Raw genomic sequence first — 15,938 nt, forward strand, 5'->3', positions numbered from 1 at the left:
ATGCAGGAATTTTTGGTTTCAAAACAAATTTGTCCAATATTGTTAAATAAATTAAAAAATGATGTTAAAATTTTTATTAGCTTGGGATACCACACACTGGGTGGTTTAAAGGACAGGAATTTATTTTCTCACAGTTGTAGTTGCTGGGAAGTTCAAGATCAAAGTGCCAGCTGACTTGGGTTGTGGGGTGGGGAATGTGATGCCCAGATCCCAACTAAAGTGATCCTCAGGAATTTGCTCTGGCAAGCATGCAGCATCTCTCCCAAAAGGAGCTTCTCATTCTGGCTCCAAAGGTGACTTTGGGGATTATGGAATCTCTTGTTCCTTCTCTAGAGACATATACCTGCCTCCTGGTTTCACCCTCTAAAATGCTGCTTGATCTTGGCTCTTAACTGACACTTAATGTAGGTGCTGGACTTAGACCCCTTTTCCTGTCCCTGACCCTTTTCAATCTCTGACCTCCTCTTCTTCCAAGTTCAGTGCACAATTCCTTAAGTTCTCCTCACTATGCAGTCTCAAACAGGTACACTTAACTATAACAGCTTGTATAAGGGATCTGTTCATCATTCTTTTATGTAAAACACAGGTATTAAGTTATTAGCATCCTCCAAGTACTGAGTGCTATATGAGGCACTCTGAAGACTGCAAAGGAAAAAATAGATTAATAGTCCCTGCTTTTAAGATACTTAGAGTTTAAGAGAGGAGACAGAGATGTTAACCAACTATACTATCATGTATTCAAAGCTATAATCAAAGTGTTGTAAACCTTGCTGTTGGAAGTGTGGCCTTCAGTTGAACAGTATTAGCGTCACTGGGGAGTTTGTAAGAATTATAGAATCTCTTGCCCCAGCCCAGACCTACTGAATTAGAATCTATATTTTAATATAATGTGCACATGAGTCACCTGGGGATGCCAATGCTGCTGGTGCATGGATCACGCTTTGAGGCGTGAGGTTGTAGAGTACAAAGAAAAGGATAATTCTGCCTAGCTGAGTGAAGGGATAAGGGTGTCACTGAAAGCATCACAGAAGGGGTATCATATGCATTGGGCAAGGAAGGACAGAGAAAACTTTGCTTAGCAGATTGGGAGAGAGGACAGGTGGATGGGCAGTCAGGCAGAGGAGATAACACAAATAAAGACATAGGGACATGAAGAGTATATTTGGAGAATGGTAAGTAGTAACTATTGGAAAAATGGATGAAGACGAAGTTGAAAATATAGGCTGGGACTGTATTTTGAGAAATCTTTTATGCTATGAAGAAAACAGTAGAAAACAGGGATTCTAGAAGTTCTTTGAGTGGAGGAGCAACAAGGTCATATCTGTCTCATTGAAGTGAAGAGGGTAGATTGAATGGGAGAAAGCCAGACCACAGCAAGAAGCCAGGAGGAGGTTACTGCAATAATTCAGGCATGAAATAAATAAGAGCTGGAACTAAGACAGTGGTTGTGGGAATTGCAGATACTTTGAACTAATAAGTTTGTATTAATTTGTTACGCAGCAGTAGCTAACTAGCTCACATTTTACTACCTGAAACTGGGATCCAGAAATATATAAGAATGTGAGAGCAGTAATGAAACCAGAGAATAGGCAGTGGCTGGAAGAGTTTTGAAAAGCATGTATGAGAAAGTGCAAATTTCCTTAAACAGACTTTAGTAGAAATCTGGACTTTCAGGATGCTGATGGTGGGGATTCAAAAGGAAGTGAGGAACATGTTATTGGAACCTGGGGAAGGAAAATCCTTGTTACATAATGACAGAAACTTACCAAAATTATCTCCAGCAGTTATGTGCAAAGAAGAAATTGTAAGTGATGAACTTCAGATTTTACAGCTAAGATTTCCAGGGAAAGTGTAAAAGGTGCCACCTGACTTCTTCCTGTCATTTATAAAACATGGGAGAGGAGAGCGATAACTTGAGGGAAGAACAAAACAGGACGTAATGATTTTGAAAAATCAGCCTCTCCAGATGGCAAAAGAAGTTAAGCGATTCACTGTTGAGAAATCATGCTCTGGAGAAAAGGCTGAAGCTATTACTATACCTTTTGCTAAAATGTCATAAAGATCAAAAGTCAGAGTATTCAGCCACACTCAGGATTCTTTCAAGAGATTCAGAGTGCACCTTACAGATCTTTTCAATTGTGGATGAAGAATGTCACCCATCATATCAGTAAGCAAAGGATGTTGGGGCCAACAAGCCATCAGCCACTGCAGTTGCACCTGTGCATCCTGAGGAGCTTCAGGATGGAGAAAAGCAGGATGCTGGCCCTAGGTAACTAAGATGCATATCAAATGAATGATTTCAGTGAGCTGACTGTTTGATGTTCTGACTACCTGGTTTTGTTGCAAAAACTCCTATTTTTTGATGTTCTTTTGATGTTCTTTTGATGTTCTGACTACCTGGTTTTGTTGCAAAAGCTCCTATTTTTAAAAATAAATTATTTTATTTTTGGCTGTGTTGGGTCTTCATTGCTGCTCATGGGCTTTCTCTAGTTGTGGTGAGCGGGGGCTACTCTTTGTTGTGGTGAACGGGCTTCTATTGCGGTGGCTTCTCTTGTTGCGGAGCACCGACTCTAGGCGTGCGGGCTTCAGTAGTTGTGGCATGCGGGCTTAGTTGCTCCATGACATGTGGGATCTTCCCGGACCAGGGCTCGAACCCTTGTCCCCTGCATTGGCAGGTGGATTCTTAACCAGTGTGCCACCAGGGAAGCCCTATTTTTAGTTTTTTAAGGAACCTCCTTGCTGCGATTTATATCAGAGGGTGTTCTGCCTATGTTTTCTGCTAAGAAAAAACTATTATATGTCAGCTCCTCCTTTACCTCTTTGGAGCAGTCCCTCAGAGATATCTGAAAGGCTGCCTTCTAGACGTAAGTCCTTAGCAATTCCGCCAAATAAAACATAATTCTCAACTTTTAGGTTGTGCTTTTTTTTTTTTCAGTTGACACAATCAAGTCAGAAAGTCTCTAGGAGACTTAAGAGCATTGTCCCTCAGCTATTTTGGCAGGAGCCAAGGATAGAGAAGTGGATAGAGAAGTTTGCTGTTAATGTATAGAAATGCAACCACTTCAGCTGATTCCACGTGACCTATAGACAGGCCCAGCATTCCTTTGGAGCTTCCCAAGTCAGGTGTATGTGATACTGCTTTCTGGTTTTGCTAGGGTTTTGTGGAATTGCCTTTGCATTCCCAGGTCATGCCCTAGGCCCAACCTTCACAAGACTAAAAGAAGAATAGCCTTAGTGATCCTGCCTGATCTGGCATCACCTATTCTCAGCTCTGGAATCCTCAGCTGTGGCTCCTGGACGTTCTGCCATCTCCAGAAACCGAGTCATCAGTGATCAAGGGTACAGCTCTCTAGCAAAGCTGGTCTTCCTTGGTGAGGCTCTGTGATGGTATGTGCCATACAACTGCCACCTTACAAGCTCATTTTTCTTCCAGTTTTAAATCTGCCATCCTCCATGAGACTTTCAATAACTTTCTGTGCCTGGATAGAAGACTGATAGTTCTCATTGGCAGAGGGGAAGTAATTGACTTGACTTGGATCCAATGATTGACCAACTTATTCAGGCTCTTCTTACCTCTTACTTCTCTAGTTTCTTTGTTCACTTGACAGAATCCTGTTCATTTTTAGAGATGTGATATGATATCACATCCCCAGGGAAGTTTTTAAAAATCTAGACCAGGTTAGACTATATAGTCCCCCTGTGCCTACTCCAAAGATAGCATTTAACACAATGGGTTCTAATTGCTTCTTTCCTAAATGCTGCAAAGACTTACTATACCTGACACCACGTTAAGTGCTACAACAAAGAGCAAAACAGATGTGGTTCCTGTGTGGATGGGACTTTCAGTCTAAGAGGAAATAGATATTAATAAAATAATAAATCTGAATGTATAAACTAAACCTGAAATAGTGAGCTGAAAGAAAGGTATATCCAATCTTTGAAATCAGATAGGAAAGGAATGTAACCTAGACTCTGGGAGTGGTCATCTGGGAAGGCTTCCATGAGGAAGCCTTAGCTGAAATCTGAAAGATAGAGTTACCTGGGAATAGAGAAGATATAAGGACTATAGAACAAAGAAACAGAATGTGGAAAGGCCCCGTGTAGGAAGAACATGCAGGTTCTGACAAACTGAAAGAATACCAGTGTAATTGGAACTAAAGTGGGAAGGAGAGCATGGTAAGAAATGAGGCTGGGACAATAGTCAGGTTTCACATCATCTGTAGCTTTGTGGACTATCTTAAGGGTTTTATACAGGACCTGGCAGATTGTTGACTCTCTTTACGATGGCAAGAAACCACTCCTACAACCTTCCTAGATCCACAGTTTAGCCAGGCTCTCCAGGAAGCCTCTAGAGTACCCCTCTTTATGGAAACAATTAATCTCATCATGGTCCTGGCAAGCCTGAGTAGGAGAGATGAGGCCCAGATTTATAGCTCTTGGGTCAGGGCCCTACAAGAGACAAGGGCAAAACGTTTCTTAGCTCTACCAATCGTTTATGTGCAGCAGCTGCTACAGGTGTATCCAGAAAAGTTTCACCAAGAGTAGAAACATCTGAGGACCCAAATAATTGCAGAGCCTTCTCCCCTACCCCAGATACATTCTTGAGAATGAATAGGTAATTGTCTAGAATGAATCTAGCTAATGAGATGGCTAAATCCAACTAGGGACTTCATAGTTAAGAAAATATGATTTACTTTAAATCCCCAACGATTAATACCTTCAAAAGTGTGGTCTCACTCATAGCTAATTCTCCCTGGATATTTTGCCCAAGAATGAATTTCTTGAGAACCCAGTGAAGGAGGAAAGGAAAGAAAGTGAATTCTGCTCACTATTGGAGGAATTTTCTAAGAGTCAGAATGATCCAAAGATAGAATGAGCTATATCAGGAGATGGTGACATCAAAATTTCAAAAGTAAGCTAGTAGACCACTTCGGGGTGTTACAGAGTAATTCAAGCATGAGGGTTGTGCTACACGATCTTAATGGTTTCTTCCCACCATGAGAATCTTAGAGGCAGAAAGAATGATGTGAAAGAGTAGCTACAGGATGGAGAGCATTGAGAGCTCAGAGAGAGAGGCTCTGGTAAAAAGCACTCAATCATGAGGAGGAACAGGACTTAATTTTGTTTGGAGTGGAAGCCACTTATGCCATTGCACCTAATATGATCTGGGCTTGGGAACCAGGGGAAAGAAATCTGACTGCATCCTTTCTGGGAACTGTGACTTCCAACTTGAATTCAGGTCTGCTCATCTAGCCAACTTCCCTTGAATGTGTTTTCCGGGGAAAGCACTAAAGTTATCATGGTTTGGATGGATATTAGTTATCTGTTGCTGTGTAGCAAATTATCTCAAAACTTAGCAGCTCTGAAGAACAAAAACTTAATATCACATACAGTTTCTGAGAGTAGGTTCTCTGGGACAGGCTCAGCTGAGTGGTTCTAGCTCGGGGTCTCTCTTGAGGTTGTTGTCCAGCTCTCAGCTATGCCTACAGTCATATCCAGGCTCAAAGGGAGCTAGAGAATCCACTTCTAAACTCACTCATTTGGTTGTTGACAGGCCTCCATTCTTCATGGCTATTGGTCAGAGACCTGCATTCCTTGACACACAGACTCCTCCATAGCCTGCTTGAACAGCCTCATTTCATGGCATCTGACTTCCCACAGAAGAAGTGATTCAAGAGGGAGAGAAACGTGAGCAGGTAAGTGAAATAGTGCCCCCAAAGGAAGCAGGACTTGTATCTAGAATATATTAAGATCTTTTACACCTACATAGTAAGAAGATAAGGTGTCCAATTAAAAATGGAAAAAATAGTGGAACAGGAACTTCATGAAAGAATATAAACAAATGGCCAATAAGCATATGAGAGGATATTCAATTATCAGTAGTTATTAAGGAGATAAAAATTAAAACTCACAATTAGAATCTGCTACAGTATCATAAGAATGGCCAAAATTATAAAGGCTGAAAATACCAAACATTGTCAAGGTTGTGTGCAGCAAGTTAAATGATCTGACGTTTATGCTGGGAGTGTAAAATGGCAGAGCGATTTGTAAACTGGCAGAGTCAGTTTAGTCATAACAGACATTTACCATACAACTTTTAGCTATTTATCCAAGAGAAATGGCTTCAGCTGTTCCCAGAAATATTTATACATGAATGTTCATAAGAGTGTCATGCATAATAACCAAAACTGAAAGTAATGCATCTGTCTGTCCAACAGATTTTAGTATGCAATGGAATACTACTTAACCCCTCCTCTACAATCCTTGAGAATTAATACTCAATTAATATCCAATTAGTTTCCCAGATAACTATATAATGATATATGCAACAATATAAATAAATCTCCCAAACAAGATGCTGAGTGAAAGGAGCTAGATAAAAAAGAGTACATAGCATATATCTATCGAAAAATGAATTCACAGTGATATAAATTACATCAGTGATTATGAGAGGCAGGGGTTTGAAGGATATTGACTTCAAAGTGGCATGAGGAACATTCTGAGATGATGGAAATATTCCATACCTTCTATTGCTGTGATGGTTACATAGATTTTATGGTATACTTTCAGCAAAACTCATGGAAATATAATTCATCTATATAATTTTATATTATATAATTTATACCTTATGAAAGTAGATTTTAAAAGTAAAAAATAACCCTTTATAATATGTAAAATTAAATGTTTTTAAAAATACAAGGGTCTAATTCACAGAGACAAAAATAACACTTGGAAACTTTACTGCCCTCTCTTAGTCTTTGCAAGATCAACTACCCAGGCAAAAATAATATGTAAGAATAATGTTATTAATCTTTTAATTATATATGCATAGATATATACATAGATAGATACTGATATAAAAGTTTTTAGCTCAGGGAAAGTACTTTATTTTCTGTTATTTTTATAACATTTGTGAGAACGGACCATATAATATGCCTCAAAGAAAATTTAACTAAATTTCCCAAGCAAAAAATTGTAGAGATCACTTTATCAAACCTCAGTGCAAAAAACCTGGAACTAAATAACTGAAATGTAATTTTAAAATCTATTTTAAATTTGAAATTTCTCTACTAAATAACTTTTGAGTTAAGAGTAGATAGCAAAAGAAAAATTAAAGATGATTTTAAAAATGACAACTTTACTTCTCAAAACATGATGCTTATTTTCCTCTGAGTTCATGTTAAAGATGAACTCAGAGGAAAATAAGTCAGAAGTTCATAGAGTTTTATAATTTATTTATTAACTCAACATATTTATTGAAGGGCTACCATGTTCTAGAAATTTTTCTGTGCTCCAGGGATATAGGTAAATATCCATATAACTTCCTTCATAGAGTTACATGCTAGTGGAAGTACATAGACCAAAAAAACCCACTAAATATGTAACATTTTAGATGGTAATATGTTCCATGTGGATAAAATAATGGTAAGTTCTATATGGATAAAATAAAGCCGAATAAGGTGGGTAGACAGTGATCAGAGCAATTTCATATATAAACACACAGGAAAGCCTTTTCTGAGAAGGTGATGTTTCAGCAGAGTTCTGAAAGAAAGGGAGCGAGTCAGTCACGCAAACATTGAGGGAATAGCATGCTAGGCAGAGAAAATAGTAACTGCAAAGACCCAGAGGAAGATGGGAGTGGAGCAAGCAATGGGTCAGTTGTCAGGAGATCTGAGAAATATATAGGGTCAGGTCATGTGGTACCTGTTAGACTACCAGGTACAGGTACACTACATCCAGAATGAAAAAGAAGATATAACCTCAAATATGAAAAATTTAAATTATAATGAAAAAGTGCGATTTGCTAATGCATGTAAAAATTTTAAAATTAAAGTTTCACAGAAATGTATATAAATCAAGAATATACAGAATAAAATAAAAAAGTAGAGTTGAATAATCTTGAAAAAATTGAAAACCTTGCAAGGAACTATGTTATAAAAAGAACTCTGTGAGAAACTTTTACAGGTGAATTACATCCAGCTTAAGGCAGAGATAGTTTTCACACTATTTGCACTGATTTAAAACAGAAAAATTTCAAGTTTGCCAACTCATTTGATACCATTGGCATAGCCCCAATTCTAGACTTAACAAAGGTAGTACAAAATCCTAAATAAATCACAAGCAAATTGAATTTGGAAATAAATTTTAATACATATCCTCTGACCAAGTGGAGTTTATTAAGAAGCCACTGCAATGCCCCAAGTGTTTACTCTGTGAGATGGGGACTCAATGGAGTATTCTGTACTTAAGGGAGACATGGTCTGATCTACTTTATGTACTACTGTGATGAGTAAAGAATGAATGGGAGCAAGGGTCATAATTCTATGCGTTTCTGAGGAAATAACTAGAATCAGTAGGTAGTAGATGACTTTTCTAATTTAAAAAACCCTCTTAACTGACTGCCCACCAGTGAAACTTGCTGCTGAGTCATCTTGGAAGTTACAGTCAGCAGTTTCTCACCGGCATTTCCAGCAAATGCCAGGGATGTTGACGCTGGGAAATTTCTGTATCTAATAAGCCTTTAGACCCTATGACATCCCAGATTCCTTCCAATACCGACCATCTCCAATTCTACAGCATGTATCACCTCAGTCTCCCCCAGTTAGAATATAAACTCCATGAATGCAGGGGGTTTTGTCTGTTCTGTTCATTGCTCTAGTCCTGGAGCTCAAATAAGGTCAAGCATATAGCAGACACTCAATGATTATTTGTTAAATATAGGAATGTCTCTGTTAAACTTATTGCAGGACCTGAGCAACGCACTTTTCTTCTCTGCACATCAGAGAGTAAAAAGTTGGATTAGATGGCATTTGATGATCTTTCTAGGTCTGCCAGTGTGTGATCCCCTTTCAAACTGTGAGCCATTGTTCTAAAGGGCTTTGCAGGCTATGGGGTGTATGAAAGGGTGCTGTTGGGTGGAAAGGCAGGGATGGGTAAGGGCAAACCTGAGTCAAGGAGAAGAGAACAGATAACTTCTGGGGCTGGGGACCAGGGCACTCTCTGAAAATAAATGTGAATGTCTTTGAGATGCACAGGGTTCTAATTCCAGTAAAGGTGTTTCACTAGACACTGAGGATATAGGATACTGAGGACCCACCCCAAACATGGTATCATTGCCTCGTTTGAGCCAGCCTGGTCAACAAAGTGTCACAGGTCCCTGAGGTTCTCATGGGAAAAACAACATAAATAACAGCAGGAACTCCTTTTAACTGTATCGAAAATATATTTTTTATCTTGATGAAGTGCACAAATGAGAACATTTCTTTAAAGAGAGAGTTCCATTGAGGCTCAGCATTACTAGGCATCTCCAGACACCCACAAGGCAGCGATTTCATGTGCCCCTGAGGTTTAGCAGAGCAGCCAACAGGTTGGCTGACAGGGCCCAGATTTGCTACCAGATAAGCCAGTGAGACATGCATCATATTTATAGAATACAGAATCAACTATAAAAAAGTTGCACATTGGGTAATTACAATGATTTTATTCTGCATTTATCTTTAGTTTATTTCAAGCAAAAAGGAGTGTTTTTAATATCAAGAGGCATGCATATATGTGTGTCTTCCATGATATTTCTTTTCAATAAGGTGCTTTCATTGCAAATTAAAAGAAATGGAGTTCAGCTCCTTGGTGACCCAGGAGAAAAAAAAAGTAAGAACTAGAATATTATTACTTATTAACAGCGAGGCTCTTGTCATGTATTATCTCAATTACTTTTTATATTAATGATACAGGTAGGTACTTATTGTTGCTTTCAAGTTATATGGGGAAACAGGCTCAGAGAGGGTCAGGTCCATGGTCATATAGTTAGTAGAGGACAAACACAGTATTTGAACCCAAGTCTATGCTCTGAATCCAGATGTACATGACATTGTAGGGAATACTCCCAAAGGGTAGGGTCTTTGCCTTTCAAACTAAAAAACTAGAATAATCACAATTATAACTGTAGGGAACTGTGTTTTAAATGAATAGGATCTATATTTCCTGGCAGATGATCTCAGAGTCACTTGGAGGCACTGAATAAAAGCAGAAATGAACCCAAATTCTAGGTGTTCTAGCTATTGGGACTCTGTTCTTTCTCCAGACACTGTGGTTGGCACCTTCACTGTGGATTTTTTTACAATACAGGACCAGGGAGGGTCAGACTGTGGCCTGCACTCCTGCAATACCCAGCCATCTGCCCTGCCGTCTGAGGTACTAGGGCAGTTGTCTTCTTCCTGGAGTCATTTCACTGCTCAGGCCTGAAGGTCGCTGCGGTGCCAGCCAAAGGCTTTGGAGCCCACGTTGGTGGGCGTGAAGCTGTTCTTAACCACACTCTCAGACCTGCTCAGCCAGCCCGCCATCTTATGGGTCACACAGGTCGCAGTGTTACAGGATCTCTTCTGGGCAGTGATGCTGATTTGCAGGATAGAGAAAAAGAAAAGGCCTGTCAGTGAGAGGCTGAGGGCAGGTGCTACCCCATGGGACCAACATGGTAAAATTACTGCTCTGAGAGGCACCAATGAACTTTAAATATTTTTCCTAAACACGAAATCACCACAGACAATCATAGGGCATTAGGGAAAGTGCCACAATCACTCCCCATAGACGTTTCCAAGGGTGTCAGAAAACCCAAACGTGCTCTGGGCAACAAGCCATGGAACACAGAACTATAGCAGCCAGTCTTTTCTGTACAAGTAAACGAAAGCTTAACCAAGGCTTAGGTGACTAGAGAGATTATGGTGCCATATCCAACCTCATTCTTAAAGATTGTCTAGAAGATGCATCCCATTCACAAGGTACTGAGTACTCCTTAGGAAAAGGAAAATTCCCCTGTCCTCCTGGAAGAGGAAGCGAGTTTGCAGCATCAAGTCTCAGAGGTGCTTAGTGCTCCTGTTTTCACTACCTGAGGTTGTTCACAGGGACCACCCACTATGCCCTGACTCCAGCTACCCGGGGCTAAAGCTACTTGCCAGACAGGTCCCTGTATCCATGAAGTGTGGGATGTGGCCAGAGCAATAACCACCACAGCTCAGGGGTTTTTAGAAATATACTATTATTCCCCCAGTGAAAGGCATGTTCAGAAGCAGGACTGAGAAGCTCTGCTATGAAATCCGCAGGTACTTACAGGGCTGCCCTCTCTCTCGTCATCTCTTCCTGAATGATTCTCTCTGGCCTGCTCTCCCTCCTGCCATCTGATGTTCCAGACATCCACTGCCACAAAGAATGCCACTGATACTAGCCCAAAGAGCAACCAGAGAAGACCACATGCATCAAGTTACAGGAACAAAGGAATTAGAAAGGAGAGGAAGAGGTTGAGTAGGCACCTTGAGGCATGTCAACATGAGGGGTCATGGTCTTTCTCCAATACTCTGGCCATGACCCATTTCTTGCCAGGCATTCTGACCCCAGTTTTAGTTAAGGGGAATGTGTAAAACTTGTTGAGGTCCTATGTGTATGTGCCCAGGACACAGGTGCTCAGATTGTTGCACTGCTTAGTTCTGGACCTGTCCAGGCTACAGGGAAAAGTCAGGCTAGACAATACCATGCACCAGGGCTGCCCCTGCAGGCAGTCATGCAGAAGGTTAGAATAGGGAGAGGGCACCTGGAGCAAAAGCAGAGGGGCAGGAATGGGGGCGGCTCACGCATCCTCCATTAGGAGAACACAGAGGTTCACTGAGCCAGGGCAGTGTGGGGAAGGGCTGTGGGGGGAAGGGGTGACCTTTTCTGGCATTCCACATGCTGCTCAGTCCTTCTTGCTCTGCAGAGAGGTTCTTAGGGCAGATACAGGTGCAGCACATACTTCTGCCCAGGTACGGCCAGGTCAGGAGCTGGTGTGAGCTCCAAGCTCAGGGTGCACAGGGAGGTGAGGCTGGGGAAGGGTGTCTGGTCCAGTGAGAACATGCACATCTCCACAGATTGTACACATCTGAAGGCCCAGGACCTACCTCAGACACTGTGCTACCTGACAACATCCTTTGTAAGGGCTCTGGCTTCACCTTGCAAATGTGCAATGAAGATGCCTTGCAGGTGTGAAAGAATATCATGTGCAGGTTAACAAGGAGGGGCTAGATTTATAAAATCCCCTGAGATACATGGGATTCATTCCCTGGCTTTATGAGGCTAAACTCCTCCAGTGCTGGGAGGTATCCTCAGTACTGCCAGACAATTTCCGGAGTGAGGAGTTCCACAGCTTCCCCCACTGCTTTTAGAAAGGGATCTTTGTACATGTGGTACAACCATAGTTCCTTCACATGACCTCTGTCTTCAGTGGAGCCTGTAGAAGAGGTGGGCCCCAGGCCAAGGTGAACAGTGACTGCTTGCTGGCTGCCTATCCAGCTATGTTCTCTCCTACCTGTCAGGATACATCTTCCTGGTAAGCCAGGGGAGAGGGTAAGTGCTGAGCAGAGGGCAGAGCCTTAACCTGAAGCCCTCCTGTCTCTTGCTTCAGCTCACAGGCCTTCATCTGCACATAATCGTTCATCATTGCAGCCAGTAGGAGGCGCATTTCCTTATTGGTGAGTGTAGCGGGATCAAAGCCATTCTCCGAGGCCCACCTAGGGAAGGGGAGCAAGCACAATCCTGGCTCTGAGTCCCTGCCTACCCCCACCCCCAGGATTAGCAGCCAGGTTTCCTGGTTTCTGTATCTTCCCCTGAGGATGTGGCTGCCCCAACTGCCAACGGAAGAAATGAGGCCATTGTCTATCCCAAAATACTGCTTCACCAGGAGTTAGGCTCTGGTGTGACCTCAAAGAAATGGTTTGCTGGCAACTGATGGTTAGATTTTCAGGAATTTTTTGAGCTTAGTGTTTTAAATGCAGCCATTATTAAAAATTAAATGATAATGATAATTTGAATCTGCAAATGGTTTCAGTTTAATAAATATAATTTGAATGAGGATGAGAAATTAGATGAATAGATCACATATCAGATTTAATAACACATTTATTGGCCAAGTAGTTAGCAGACTAGGATGAAATCCATTTCTCAAATTATGGTTAAGTTAGTAAATAGCTTTGCTAAAGATAAAAGTGTTTGATAAAAAACAACAAAAGTATGTTGTGAGGTTCAATGAGTTATATGAAATTTATAATAACTAGTACTGTATATGTTATGTCTATTTGTAAACTGTGTGCTACACATCTTTTTATGATAAACTTATATATAAGTGTACATTTGTACATTACCACCACCCATCCCCCCACCTCCACCCACCAGGAGCCAGTTGCTAAAGATTCAGCACAAGCACAACTGAGAACACAGAACTGTATGATTCCAGGGGCCATAGGAGGTGAGAGTGCTCCTGGCAGGGCTGTCTCACCTGAATGGTGCTGCCTGGAGCATACCTGCCTGGTTCAGGACCAGAATGCTGAGGACCAGGAACAGGGGGAACTTCCAGAAGCCCATGGCACCTTTCTGCAAGGGAAAAATGACATCACCACCTGCAGCAGTTCAAGTTCTGTGAGCTCACAGACCCAGGCTCTGATTCTGTCTCTGACTCTAACTCCCTGGCATCCTGTCACTTCCCTTCACCATCATTTCCTGCTCAGCCGAGTGGACTGCTGTAAGATCCAGTAAGCCTGTAGCATGCTTGGCTTAGCAAAGAAACCTAGTGGGACAACTGGGTGAGGAGGTCTCAGTCCGTAGCCCCCTCCCTGTCACCGCACACATTTTCACATACAACCTGTTGGCCAGGACTCCTGGAGGACAGAGTCCGAGTACCTGTCACCACAGCTTTTCCCACTGTGCAGCCCAGAGCTGTCCTCCTGGTGTGGGGCTTTTGCTCATACCTGGTTGGGGGAGGTGGGTAGGGAGGACATATCTCTGTGGTTGGAATCCCTGAGAAACTGAAGAACCAAATTCTACTGCTCAGCTGCTTCAAAGAGTGCCTTTGGCAAAGAGTACCCTGTGAGAAGCAAGCTGGCAGAGTCTTAATTTGGAACCCAGGACTTAAATGGGGGAAAAAAGCTCCCAGAACCTGCCACTGGGGCTTGCGTTTAACGGTTACCTGCCCCTCAGTCACTGCATCTGTTTGCCATCCGTTTGTGCTGGCCCAGGTTCCAAACCCATTTCCCAGGGACCATTAGGCGAGGGATGTGATCCATGAGCGCACTGTCCGCACAAAGCCATTCCTGAGTCCTGCTCTGTGGGTGGTGCCTGGGGAGCTCCAGCATCCCGAAATTGACCTAAGCACGTGTGCCGCAGGAGACAGAGAGACTGGAGCCCACCTCAGTGAGGGGAGAGTGGAGCAGAGAGTCCCTGGACTGAAACCATGCGGTGTTACCTGTGGAAGGATCCTGGGATGAATCGCGGAGTAACACAAATTGTGTGATGAAAAGACCTAGACAGAAGTGGACAGAGACCCTGAATCATGAAATGTCTAGAGTAACCCTCTGGCATTTATTTTACTTCTCTACAGTCCTACTAGGTGTGGGGTAATGTTGGAACATAGGTGGTCATTAGATCATGTATAGCTTATATTAGGAAAGTCATTCTACTGATTTGGCCTCTTTATAAGTCTAGAAAGTAGTAAGTAAACTAAAATAGCAGTGAGGCACCTTCCAGCCTTATTCTTTTATTTTATTAAAATGGGGGTGGGAGGGGTGAAGGAGGTGGGTATAGAAGAAAAAAGAACAACTGAAGGACATTGTGTGATGGCAATGAGATTTACTTGGAGGTTATTTGGGAGACATTGATAATGCTTATTGTATTTTAATTTTGAGAGGAACGCCAGCCTGAGCTGCTGGTAAGTGCTTCTAGAAGAAGCAGTCTTCAAGGAAACCACCTTTCAGTCAAATATAAAATGGGGCTGGTGCCTTGTTTTCTCCCTATGTTTTACAGCTCATGCCCTCATGAGGAATTTTATTCCCTCACACTGCTTCATCCATTCTCTTCAGTAAGCATGCTTATCCACATCTGTGATGGTCCCTGGTCAGTTTTAGAAGTACACAGAAGCTACTTTAGATATTTTAAGCAGAAAGGCATTTCATACAGGAACTAGATGTTAAAAAATAATGTGTATAGTTCCGGAAGATGCTACATTTACCATAACCAAAAGGTGGAGACTGAGAAGTCCACACACTTGAACTGTAGACATGAAAAAAGCCCCATGGAGCCTGTGATTCAGGGATCAGGACGCTGCCCTGTGCTGCCACAACTACCTTTCAACACCAGTGACATCCTGGACCCAGGGATGCTGCTGTCGAACTCCTGGCTTCTTGACTGCTTGCCAGCAGAAAACAGAAGAGCAGGAAGATAGAACTCTCTGACTCTGCCTTCCAATTCTCACATGAGATATCTAATTGGAAAAAAATTGCATTCAGACACTGCCTTTAAGGAAGTGTGGGAAAAATCAATGTAATCCATCACACTAACAGACTAAAAAAGAAAAATCACATGATAGTATTAATAGATGCAGAAAAGGCATTTGACAAAATCCAACACCCATTTATGATAAAAACTCAGAAAACTAGCAATAGAGGGGAACTTCCTCAACTTGATAAAGACTACAAAAACCCTGCAGTAGCTTTATACTTAATGGTGACAGACTCGAAGCTTTCCCACTAAGATCAGGTACAACAATGCCCTGTTTTACTACTCCTTTTCAGAGTCATACTGGAAGTCCTTGCTAGTGTAATAAGGTAAGAAAAGGAGATAAAAGGTATACAGGTTGGAATGAAAGACAAAACAAAAAAACACCCAAAAGAAACAAAAAAAATCTCCTCCTGGAGCTAATAAATGATTATAGCAAGGTTGCAAAATACAAAGTTAACATACAGAAGTCAATTTTTTTCCTATATACCAACAATGGACAAGTGGGATTTGAAATTAAAAACATAATACTGGTTACATTAGCACCACCCAAAATGAAATAGGTATAAAGCTAACAGAATATGTACAAGATCTGTATAAGGAGAACTACAAAACTAATGAAAGAAATCAAATAATAGCTAATAAATGGA

The 15,938-nt window shown here is 41.6% G+C and overlaps 1 protein-coding gene across 1 annotated transcript; it reads right to left on the reverse strand.

Moving 5' to 3' along the window:
* Positions 1-10,232: 10,232 nt before the first annotated feature.
* Positions 10,233-13,383, reverse strand: LOC309965654 (calcitonin receptor-stimulating peptide 2-like; the record flags this gene model as incomplete). The annotated part of the gene is given in 4 exon segments (XM_082845271.1): positions 10,233-10,392; positions 12,401-12,414; positions 12,416-12,533; positions 13,298-13,383. Coding segments are annotated over 4 exon segments (378 nt in total).
* Between the last annotated feature and the right edge of the window lie 2,555 nt (positions 13,384-15,938).

Source organism: Leucopleurus acutus (genome assembly GCF_964270905.1).
Source record: "Leucopleurus acutus genome assembly, chromosome: 8".
NCBI lineage: Eukaryota > Metazoa > Chordata > Mammalia > Artiodactyla > Delphinidae > Leucopleurus > Leucopleurus acutus.